The sequence below is a fragment of the Chroicocephalus ridibundus genome, chromosome 8 (assembly GCF_963924245.1).
Source record: "Chroicocephalus ridibundus chromosome 8, bChrRid1.1, whole genome shotgun sequence".
In the NCBI taxonomy this organism is placed as follows: Eukaryota; Metazoa; Chordata; class Aves; order Charadriiformes; family Laridae; genus Chroicocephalus; species Chroicocephalus ridibundus.
Genome location: NC_086291.1, coordinates 32323940 through 32335439, shown reverse-complemented (window position 1 = coordinate 32335439; position 11500 = coordinate 32323940). Strand labels below are relative to the sequence as shown.

General features: G+C 45.1%; 1 protein-coding gene across 4 annotated transcripts; it reads left to right on the top strand.

The window, feature by feature from the left end:
- Nucleotides 1–528: 528 nt before the first annotated feature.
- Nucleotides 529–10990, top strand: GORAB (golgin, RAB6 interacting). Of its 4 annotated transcripts, none has more exons than XM_063344813.1 (5): nucleotides 529–686; nucleotides 1699–2047; nucleotides 4440–4541; nucleotides 6309–6449; nucleotides 9089–10990. In XM_063344813.1, the coding sequence occupies exons 1-5, from the start codon at nucleotides 623–625 to the stop codon at nucleotides 9558–9560; spliced, it is 1128 nt and encodes a 375-aa protein (XP_063200883.1). In that variant the 5' UTR covers nucleotides 529–622; the 3' UTR covers nucleotides 9561–10990. The 4 variants fall into 4 exon arrangements, with proteins under 4 accessions (XP_063200883.1, XP_063200882.1, XP_063200884.1 ...); XM_063344812.1 differs by having other exon boundaries at nucleotides 1699–2059; XM_063344814.1 differs by lacking the exon at nucleotides 9089–10990 and having other exon boundaries at nucleotides 6309–6453.
- The last annotated feature ends 510 nt before the right edge of the window (nucleotides 10991–11500 follow it).

The following is an 11500-nucleotide window of genomic DNA, read 5'->3' as shown; positions in this document are numbered from 1 at the left end:
TCTTATTACAAATTATAAATGACATGGGGACCGTGGTGATGCTTCTTGAAGCCTGCTTTATTTGGGAGCGGCTCCTCCTCTTCATTTATGCCTGATTAGCTGGGACTCCCCGAGCTCTTTATGGCATTACACTCTCAGGAGCCACCGAGATGCGCCCCACGCAGGCTCCCACCCACAGCCAAGCCCACGGCAGCCCCGCTCCACGGCCAGCTTTCCCCGGAGGCCGTGTGCTGCTCCAACAGCACCGCGGGCGTGACTGCCCGGCGGATCCACCGACGGGGCGCTGGGCCTGCCCGCCCGCTGAGGAGCCCCAGGTCTGCCCCGCCGGCGACCGGCCTCCGCGCCCTGTCACCTCCGTAGCCCAGCGACCCCCGGCAAGGGCCGGCCCCGCTCTCTCCTGCCCGGGCCCCGCAGCCCGGGCCTACCCCTCCCCGTCTCCTCAGGGCGCCATCTTCCCCGCCCCCGCCGCGTTGCCGTGGAGACGCGAGGCCCCCCCCCAGCCCCGGCGCCGCCGGTCGGGGCTGTCCGCGGCGTTCGCCTGCGGCGGGCGGGCGGCGGCGGCGGCGGGGCAGCCGCGGGCCCTGCCTGCCGGGGCGCCCCGTCAGCGGAAGGAGGAAGCGCCATGGCCGAGGCCTGGGCCGGCTTCTCGCAGGAGGAGCTGCGGCGCCTGCGGGGCCAGCGCCCAGGTACGGACCGCCACCGGGCTCTGGCTGGGACCGGGGCTCGGGACCGGACCGGCCGCAGCGCCCGCGCCCGTTAGCGGGGAGCAGCGGGGCCGGACGCGGCGCGGAGGAGCCTCCGGCCCTCGGCGCCCCGTCACCCCCCGCAGCTGCACCTCCCTCCCTCTGTCCCCTCAGCCTCCCTGCTGACACCGCCTTCCATCGCTTCGGCATGCCCGTCCTCCCCGGCCTCTCTATGCGGCCTCCTCAGCCTTTCCACCCCCATGGCTTCTTAACCCCTCAGCCCTCACATTCATCCCCCCATCGGTCAGCCTCGGCCCCCTTGTTCAGCCCTCTCAGCCCTCTACACCCACACCTCTATCCATCTCTGCAGCTCGTCCAGTCCATCCCCACATCAAACACCTCAGCTTCTCCAGGCAGCCCCTCATTTCCCCCAGCCAGATGGTCCCTCCCATCCAGGCTCCGTCTCTCACCGCTCCTCTCAGTCTCCCATCCAGCCTCTCTCTCCACCTGCAACGTCTCTGTCACATTTCCAACCTTTCCAGCCCCTTGTCCTGCACCATATCTATTTGTCCACTACGCCACTCATGTTCCAAGCCTCCTCTTTGCCCAGCGGTCACCTCGTTCTTCCCCATTCTTCACTTTATAAATACACAGTTTGCCTACCAGCCTGCCTTGTACCCTTTTTTAGCCCTACATCCATCTCTCTGTGATTCCCCCAAGGGTTGCCTCCAGTCCTCCCTAAGGTTCTTCCTTTAGTCCCTCAGTCCAAGCCCCTTATTCCTCCCTCTTGTTTCAGATGCTTAGATCCTTTAAAACTCTTAATTCTTAGGCTAACAAAACATTTACAGGTTCCTGGGTTTTCCTCCACATTGCCTTCCCTTGACACCCTGGCATGTCTTCCTTAGATCAGTTTTGCACTAATTTGTTTTCTTGCCCAGAAAAGCTAATTCACAGAGTCTGTCTTTGATCTTAAGATTTGGTTTTAATCCTATTTCTCCCTCTTATCCATTGATAGATTTGTATGGACCCTCAGAGCAGCAGCATCGCCACCACACTGTGAATAAGAGTCGGAAGCAAACGCAAAGAGAAAAAGCCCTCCAGGAGCAATGTCAGAAGCTGGGACTGCAGGGTGGAGCCGCCTCTGTTCCTCCTGAGCAGTTGCTTTCTGTACCAAAACACAAGCCCAGTCATCCTCAGCAGCCTGTGCCACCACCTCATCCTCCTTCAGCAGGAGATCAAGGTCAAAGTGACAACCGAGACCAGCAGAAGGAAGTGACACCGGTAGATCCCTGTAATGGCAGCGACAGTGCCCAGACCTACCCTGCAAGGCCAAACTCCAAAGTGGAGAAAAAGAAAGTGGAATTGTTAGTAAGTCGGTAAAATCAGGGGATGGGTTTTATTACTCTGTATTGATTCATTCTTTTATTGTGAAGTATAGGGAGCTTTTCTGTATCTAATTGGAAGGCTTGAGAGATCACATTTGCTTCCTCTGCATTGAACCTTTGTTTTTCATCTCCAGTTGGGTTAAACCTGATCCAGGATCAAATTCGGTAGTGTAATCCATGCAGATACGCACCGTGCTGTCTTCAGATAATTTCCTGTGGCAGTGAGATATCGTAAAGTGCCCAAGGTGTAGGACTGTATTAATGGTTTATGAAGACTCAGTCTCACCACCATGCTGTGTAGACAAGCCAGCAACCACAACAAAAAAAAAGCCCTTTGGGGAGTAGATATGCTGTGATTTGTGTTCCCCTTTACAATATTGTTGCAGATTTGTTAATGCCAAAAGTGTCGGAAGCTCAGATTTAAGCAGTTCTCCAGCTTTATGATTCAAGATGAGACCAATCTCAAGGCTTTCACCCTGTACATCAACCCACAGTGGGGTGCCTGTCTCCCTCAGAAGCATCAAACTGACACATGTGAGAGAGAGAAAGGAAAAAATATTGAACGTGTTTCTCTGGGACTCTGATTGAATGTGGCAATTACTTAGTTCATTATACAGAATTCAGACAGTAGCGTATAGAAGGAAGCTGCTGTCTAAATGCTAGAGAGGGCAGGCATTTCCAATATGAGAAGTAACTTCTTTTTACCTTGTCATTTTTGTTTTGCTGTCTGTATCCAAGTGCTAATTTTCTTTTTTTCCTCAGCAGGCAAAGCAAAGCGTGAGGGGCAAAAGGATTAATTCTTTTTCTAGGGTGTATAGTTCATTTTTAAAACACTTTAACAATGCTGCTCCAGCCTTGCGTTCCTATGCAGGTCCAAACTTTTCTGCCCAATATAATCAACAAACAGTACCTGGCCACCAAACTGCCATGCATCATGTATTCACCCAAAACAGGGATCAGCAGCTTTCCAACTGTGGTGTGCCAGACCCTATCTCTGCTTAGATCTGTCTGTAGGATCTCAGAGGGGGCTGAAGGTGCTTTCCGCTGGAGAGGCAGAACTGTGGCGGTCAGCATCACTTGTGTGGAGAAGCAGCGTGTGGCTTCCCTCAAATTCAAAACTCCAAAGGATTCAGGAGGTTCTGTTTTGCAGAGATGCGCCTTGAGAAGCTGCAGCTGCTGGCAGTGCTGCCTGCCATTCACCTGCCCAGCTCCTGGCTGGGATCACCTACCCACTGATAGCTGTCCCTTACACCACAATAGCAGCACTTTGAAGAGCAGTGCCAAATTCCTCCTGTGGGTGCAGCTCACCGGTATTACTGGCTGTTCAGCTCCTTCCTGGTGGTGAAAAATACACCCGCTATTTGACTGGGGAGAAGATGGCTAAAGCTTTACAGGGAAGTTTTTCACTCGGTGGGGAGCAAATGACGTTTAACTGCAACAACCACCCCCTGAATCTGCCAAACTCATCTCAGCCTGTGCACTTGAATTTAAATCTTATTAAAAATATTTCTCTATATGAGGTTTTAGGAATAGAGTGATGAGGAGAAGTCTGAAGAGATATTCTTGTCCAGAAATGATTGTTAAGATTAACATACCTGGGTATTTTTAACCTAAGCTATTTTTTAAGCTGATACTTCTTGAGACAGGGCATGAAGAACACAACAGGGTGGAAAAGCTGCAAAGCAGTTTTTGGTTCTCCTTAATCCTGCCCAGTTGTGTTGTCCCCTCTCAGCTGAGACCTTGCCTTCCATCCTCCAGAGCTGGTTGTATCTCTTAGTAGGTGTAGCCTAGGAAGGGGAGCCCATATAACTCCATGGTGGCAAAAGTGAATTCTTGTTCTTCCTTGTTGCTCATTTTCACTGTAACTTCTACAGGTCTTTCATTTGTATCAGTTTAATTATTTGGGGGCTGTATTATAAAGCAGACCCGTGAAAGGATCTGTTCTATGGAAAAAACATTTCCAAAAAAGAGGCTGTGTTGGCAGACTGAACAGATGGTGACTTGTAGCAGCCAGTAAGAAACTTGAAACTGCTTCTACCTAGTGGGGAAGCACATCCTTTAAATGAAAAATTCCATCCATTTCTGAAAAAGTGTTGTATGCTCTTTATTCCAGCAAAGCTGAATTAACCAGCAGCTTACTTGCTTGTGAAGATTCTTGTTCTGATCAGCAGATTTCATCTGGAAGTGTTTTATTGGTCTGAATGACTTCTTGCAGATGATTCTTCTTTCCTCAGAACTGAAACCTGTTTATTGTTCCTTTGACATTTTTAGAGTTTAGTCCAGGAAATATGATGGTGAATATTTGTGTCATTTGGGGAACAGGGAGAGAAATGAACTTTCTGTTAATTTTGATCTTCTTGTCAATGAGCAGGCAGGAAAAATCCCGATGGGAAATCCTCCAGCAGGAGCAGCGGCTGATAGAGGAGAAGAATAAGCGCAAGAAGGCACTTCTGGCCAAAGCTATTGCTGAGAGGTAAGGGGCTGCAGCATGGGCAGAGGCTGAGGAAGGGATTCATTTTCATCTGCAACCAGTTGCATATTTAAGCCTCGCTTTTTCCTCCTCTGTGCTCTGTATGTTCTGCTCCACAAGTGAGCAGCTGTGATCGACATTTCCCTTGATGACAAGTGCTGGCTAAGAAGTTGTGACTAAGCTTTTCACACTTCCAAAGCTGCAGCTCTGTGCACAGATGGGAAAGTTATTGCACAAGTTGAGAATTAGCTGAAGTCCTCATGCCTGTTAGTAGGGGCATGTTTGGAAGTTGGGGTGCTCGGATGCTCATGCCTGTTCTGTTCCTGATTTGCTTTTACTGGATATTAGGACAGTTTATTTGATTCCTAACCTGTGAAGGGAAACTATAGCTATTTCTGTTTGGGCTTTTGCCTTTCTTATTAGTATGTGAAAAGTGTTGAAAAGAGATGACGACCAACTTTTTAACTTAAGAAGGTACCATTTTACCACTGGATGATTAGAAGTTATAAAAATTCACATGTTCTCACAGTTAGCTCTTGCCCTTCAGGTGACCAGACTTCAAGGCATTGTACAGCGTTGTCCACTGAGATAGTAATGTTTGTAGGGAAGGATATTGGAGCAGCTGATAACACCGGATCAAGGAAAGACATGTGAAGCTTTCAGGCTCACAGTGGTCTCCCAGACATGTGTTCTGCCCATCAAAGCTCTTGGGTAGCACAGGTGACCGTAGCAAGTACTGTGCAGAAGATTCTCTTTGAGGTTCTGAAGGTTTTGTTTTCTTTTGCCAGGCAGAGATAAAAAACAAGTACATTTGGCCTGAGTCACAGTGGGACAGCAAACATGGGTGTGACCACCAGACTGGGCTCTTCTTACTGGAAGCAGTGCATGAGGAGAGAGAGGAGGACTTGGAAGGTGATAGCTAGGGAGTTATGTCTGACATCTAAAGGCCTTCTTCAGGCTTTAAGCAATACTACAGGGTGTTTCTCTCCGCCTGCATCAGCTGGTCTAATGAGAGATGGTGTCACTGCCTACACATCTAGTCTTGCTTTCAAGTACCTGCTTTTGGGTGTAAAGTAGTGACTGAAAAGCATGGTTTTGCTGGTGGTGATGAATGACAGCAAAGCGACCTGGTGTGAAACCTTGTTGAAAGTTACTTTAGCTTGCTTGGGAGTGAAATCCATCAAAACTTGCTGCCCTTAGCAACATTTAGTTTTCAGAATTTAGGAATGAATAGGCTGAGTTGAAAAAGGTTACATAAGGCCTGATTGAAATCCTTTGTGTTTGATGTAAAACTTTCCATTGACTTCTCTGGGATTTGGCTAGGCCTTTTGGGAATAATTTTACAAAATGGAAATCAAGCTTAGGTTAGGTGACTTTTTGGCCCCTACTAACTGGGCTTCTTTGAAAGGGGATATTTGCAGGGCTAAATACCCTTCCCCCTCTCGCTCCCCCCCAAGCCATTTCCTGTTTCCTTACACTGAGAACTACTTAGATACAGCAGCTTCTTGTGTGTTTCCACAGTGAAGAAACACAATCCATTTTAGGCACTTTGATTATAGTCATTACGTAATTTTGCCGTAGTCCTTTAATAGCAGGCATTTTAGATCCCTGTGGATATTAAAAAAGATCAAAAGTCTTAAACCATAAAGGAGAAACCATCTGAATAGCTCTTAAAGAAGTTAGTTGCTCTGCAAATGAAGTGGAGCCCATTATGTCAAGAAGAGAGGCTTGAAAAGGAAAAAAAAAAAAAAAAGCATCTTCCTTTTGCAGATCCAAAAGAACTCAAGCTGAAACAGTGAAACTAAAAAGGATTCAGAAGGAGTTACAAGCTCTGGATGACATGGTATCTGCTGACATTGGCATCCTGCGGAACCGCATTGATCAGGCCAGCTTGGACTACTCCTATGCCCGGTAAGTGACGGACAGGGAGGAGGGAATAGAATAGCCGTGCCTGAGCGGAGGGAGAAAACAGTTTCCTGTCACCGAAGTAGTAACGGAGTTATGTCATTGTAATAGTGTGTACTTAAAGCAGTCGCAGTCTGGGGGCCTTTCAAATCTTGAGGTAAAAGTGTGCTTTCTATTTCCTAATTTTTCCCTTGGAATCTGGAAACTGAAGCAGGTTTTCTGACTGCAGACTGTGCTTTCCAGCTTCGTGCTGTCAGGAGGCATACTTTACTGCTTTAACTGTGCAGTTGTCCATAAGCCCTGCTTTATTGTTTCAAGGTTGTTTATTTCTTCTCAGGGGGAAAGAGGGTTTTTTTTAAAAGTCCTAAAATGAAAGTCCTTTTCAGGGAAACTTGCTTGTTGATGACAGCTCTGGTCCTGTTGGAATCAATGGGACCAATTAAGCTTAAAACATATAATACTGCTGAAGTGCTTTTGGAACTGGGACCAAAAATTGAAGGAAAAAGCAAGCTTTCACCCTTCACAATGTGCCTTTAATCACTCTGGTTCTGATGAGTTCCTTAAATGCAAGAAATTAATCGGAACACACTATTAGTTGTGGGTAAACCACAACATCAGTAGATAAACATCAGCATGTTTATGTAGCCGTTTAATAAAATGGAAATGTTCAGTTGCGGTTTTTGGTTCACGATTCAATGTGTTAAACGTGTATTTCTCCTTATGACTTCTGCTATACGTTGACCACAGGCCAATAAACGTGGTAATTAGTCTTTAAAAAAACAGCAGCGGTAGCTAAAAAATAAGGATTTCTTTTGTGTAATTATCATTTGAAATATCTAAGATTAACTGTAGTTTCAGTAGCTGAGTACATATGAATACAGAATTTCATATCCTCAAGAGGAAAAACATTTCAGTGTATTTTAGGTTTGAGTCTGTTTTCTAAAACCATTAAATGCTCCTGGAAATTTCCTTACCAAAATTTTGTAATAATGTGTGTGTGTTTGAAATGCTTAATGGCAAAAGAGCATATAAGACAAGGGACTCTGATGGTTGGAAAGCAGTTTTTAATGAAGGTAACGAAAGGGGATGCCGGTAGGACAAAGAGGATGAACTTTACAAAATAGTTAATGGCTTTCATGAATTTACTAAGTCTTTCTTCTTGTGAGAGAGGGATTTGAAAATCCGAGTTAGATACTTTCGGTGTTGTAGGTTTTATGTATTATGAGCCAAAGCTGATTTACTTTTAAGAGGTGTCTTTTTAAGCGATTTTTTTCATTCCTGCTCTATATCTTAGGACTAAAATACAAATAATTTCAGTGGGTCAAAAAGTGCAATATTAAATAGTCTTGAGCACATAGAGAGTTAGGGGCATTTGATAATTGTTGTGGAATGGAATTTTTGTAAATATGATGTGAAGAATATGTGTGAATTCAGCCCAAAGGTTTAACTGTGCAGAAGTTCCCAGCGTAGCATTAGTTTTTCCATTTCAGATACCTGATCCAGGGAAATCTTGACTTTCTTGCGAGGGAAATGTAGGTGGGCATCTTCTACCCACTGCAGACATAGCCTCTACAGCTGGGTCAAAGTTTTGTGATTATTATGTGATAGAACGTATTTGGGAAGGCTCTTCTGTGTCTTATTTCCTTCTGTTTCCCTACGCAAAGGATCTCTCCTATCTTTCTATTGCTTTGTTTAACCAGATGTTTGAATCTGGTTTTAGAAAACAGCTGGGTTCTTTATTCAACCACCTTGCTAATATTAGCTTTATGAATGCTCTGCAAGGTACATTGCGTAGGCATTCTGCAAAAGCCTTTGCACGTTCCCTTTCCTGGTGAGCAAGACTGCATCTATCTTTCTATTAATTAAACCAGAATTAATATGCAGATTCACTGAATGTAGCGAAAGATGCATCACTAATGTGGACACCAACCACTAAAGTGCTAGATATCCCAGATGTGTTAACCTCAGTAAATAATTTGAACGTTTCCTTTTCGCTATATTTGTCATGGCAGGAAGTGCAAATTGGCAGGAGGTGTGTGTCGGGGGGATGCTTACAATAAAATTCTACATCTGTCGCCACGCCAAAGTTGTGATCACTATTGATGTCATATGCTGTGTCAATCTGCGCTGCTCGTGGTTTTCTGAACATATATATGGGTGGCCGGAAGAGTACACTTCTAGGCCAGATCCGAATGTAAATGTGTATAGCCCCATTGTAACGTCTTTATCTGTTGGATGGATTAGAAAAAACACAAAACTGTTTTGCAGTGTTTCAGTTCACTGGAGAGGTGTTCACTAGAAGTGTGAAAACACGACAATTTCTGATGGTTTCTTTCTGCTGCTAGTGATGCATCTCTTAAAACAGGCAGTAAAAATGCTTGTTTGTGATTCAATCTGTAGATTTCGGATGAGCAAATTAACTCTTGGAATACAGCAGAAGTGGAGGCTAATTGTCAAGACGAGAAGATTTGATCAATTCACACTTATTTTCTCTCCCCTTTTACTAATGTAGCAGCATGTCGTGAAATAGCTGGCATAGTGCATTGCAGAGCACGTTGTGTTTCAGGGATGCTTAAAGTACCTGTCCATGTGTCAGATTGTAAAGTGCTTTGAGAACTAACCCACTAGAGATGATGATTTTGCAGGAAACGGTATGATAAGGCTGAGTCGGAGTACGTGGCAGCCAAGTTGGACCTCCAGCACAAGACGGAGATTAAGGAGCACCTCACGGAGCACCTGTGCACGATCATACAGCAGAATGAACTCCGCAAGGCCAGGAAGCTGGAGGAGTTAATGCAGCAGCTGGAAGTGGAGGCAGATGAGGAAAATCTGGAGCTTGAGATAGAGGTGGAGCGGATGCTGCAGCAGCAGGAGGCAGAAGCAGGGAGACAAGCCAGCCAGTCACACAGTCATGCTGGGACAGCTAAGGAAAACCCCACTCCCAGTGTTACGGCACAGGAGAGTGAGCATGCTAACCGTGCTGTTGTTTCTCCTGCTATTTCTGAACAGTTGGTTCCATCTGAAAACTCCGGTACCAAATCCCTTTCCAATGTGGACAGCCAGACTCAAGCAGTAAATGTGACTCCAGGAAACTCCCCAGCTTGTCCTGATACATGACTACTATATTCACATAAGCCAACCGGTTATGGATGATATGCTCTCTGTGGGCTTGTGTGCTGTATGTTATATCTGGGTTTCTGCCGTGCCAGTAATATGCACTTCGTTTCTCTTTTCCGTTAATATTGTTTTCAAATTTTAGAGGTGCTTTTTTTCACAAGACTCTCATTTGGGCTTCACTATCTCTCTTCATCATTCCAGTTTAAGTTCATGTTCTAATGCCCAGCTCTTCATGGGGCTTTGTACCTTCCTGAAACAGGATATTTGGAAGCAAACAGTAGGGTTTTTCCAAAGGCTTTCAGCACATTGATATCACAGATACCTGTTCCAAGCAGTGGGCAAGAGATACGTATCTGCAGGAGGAAACATTGCAACTTATTCTGCTTCTGAACACATTCTGTCCCCTGACAACTGTGATAGGATGTTTGCCTTACTTTGTATCCATAAGGGATTAGTTTTCAATGGTTTTTAATCCTGTGAAACCCAAGTGCTTACTTTAATTATCTTTGTAGCTGATACTCTTTCCTGTACCTGATTTAAAGGAAATTCGCATATTGAGGCAAATTGCAAAGTCATTTGTAATATTTCCTATTTATCACTTTGCCTGTTTCTTTCAGATCATGCTAGATCACACAAAGCTATATATTGATAACACTATGAAATCACAGCAGCTATGGTTTAACAAAAATGATGGATTACAGTATAACACATTGCAGAATTTATGACGTAGAAGTAGAGACACACAAAAGAGACTGTGTTACAATTAAAGCTGTTCCATTACTTTTTTTCTCTGTCATAGTTGCCTCAAAGTTCCAATAATTAGCCAGGGATCTTGTAATGAGTAATCTCCACTGTATATTGGAAGTCAGCCCATTTTCATATAATATTCAGTGCATTTTTCTTGCCTGAAGAGTGGGTTTGTACCCCACAAGAAGTTCAGCTGTTTTGCTCTGTGGCCGTTGAAAGGCTTTAAAAAGCTATTCCAGGTGGAAAAAGTCTCGGGAATTAAAACAGAGGACGTAGGAAAACCTCCCGTAGAACGATGCAGCTGCAAACCGCAGGGACAGCGTTCGTAGCTATCCACTTTGTAACAGAGGAAGGCTGCTTTCGGTGCGGAAATGGTTTCTGTAATACCCAACCTGAACGCGTCGGTCAGAGTTTATGAATGAGTTACTGAATGACGCCATCAAGTATATAAATGGGATGCTGATTGTCTCTATGGCTTTAATAGCGGAAAAACATGTCACTACATTTCATTTTTATTCTGTTAATAAATCAGTGCATCTTCTATGCAGCGTGTTTACTTTCAGTTATGATATTGGATACTAATACACGTATCCAAGACACTTTCCACAGGAGGTGATAAATGACAATATCAGATATATCCTTTGGCAACTTTCTGCTGTGTGAAAATAAAACCTTGAAAAAGACTGTTCCAAAATAGGAAAGCTTGTGAAGCAAAGACATGGCAGGATACAGCTTGGCAGGAATCTTTTCAACTAACCGTGGCCCGAGGCAGCAGTGGAAAATCTCTACTGGTGCCTCCCATACACAGGAGAAAGAGGGATAAATCTGTTTCAGAGTGAAGCCACTCATAATCAGGGCTGACTGAAGTTAGAAAACTCCAGAGTAATGTTTGAGATGTGTGTGAAGCATTGCTCTGTTGTTGCTGGTATGCTGCATCCCCTGTTACTTTGCTGGAAGACCTGGCCTAAAAGCTGAAGATTTGATTGCATTGTGAGAAAATTGTGAGTGACTCCCTTTGCTCTGCCTGCAGTTGCAGAACAGCTTGTAGCAACCTGATTATGGTTTTGAAAACTGGATACCAGTAAGTGCAATAATCATTTAATTGTACCATTCTTGTTTCCATCCTCTGCAGCTGTCCCCAGTTGCTCCTCAAGAGAATCTAAGTCCTAGTGGATGAGTCTGTTCCTCATTAC

What these genes read in the sequence shown, in the direction of transcription:
- GORAB (XM_063344812.1), top strand. Translation starts at nt 623, where the DNA reads ATGGCCGAGGCCTGGGCCGGCTTCTCGCAGGAGGAGCTGCGGCGCCTG. An exon ending in GTGGAATTGTTAGTAAGTCG is followed by an intron (nt 2,060 to 4,439) that starts GTAAAATCAGGG and finishes GTCAATGAGCAG; the next exon opens with GCAGGAAAAATCCCGATGGG. An exon ending in TTGGACTACTCCTATGCCCG is followed by an intron (nt 6,450 to 9,088) that starts GTAAGTGACGGA and finishes ATGATTTTGCAG; the next exon opens with GAAACGGTATGATAAGGCTG.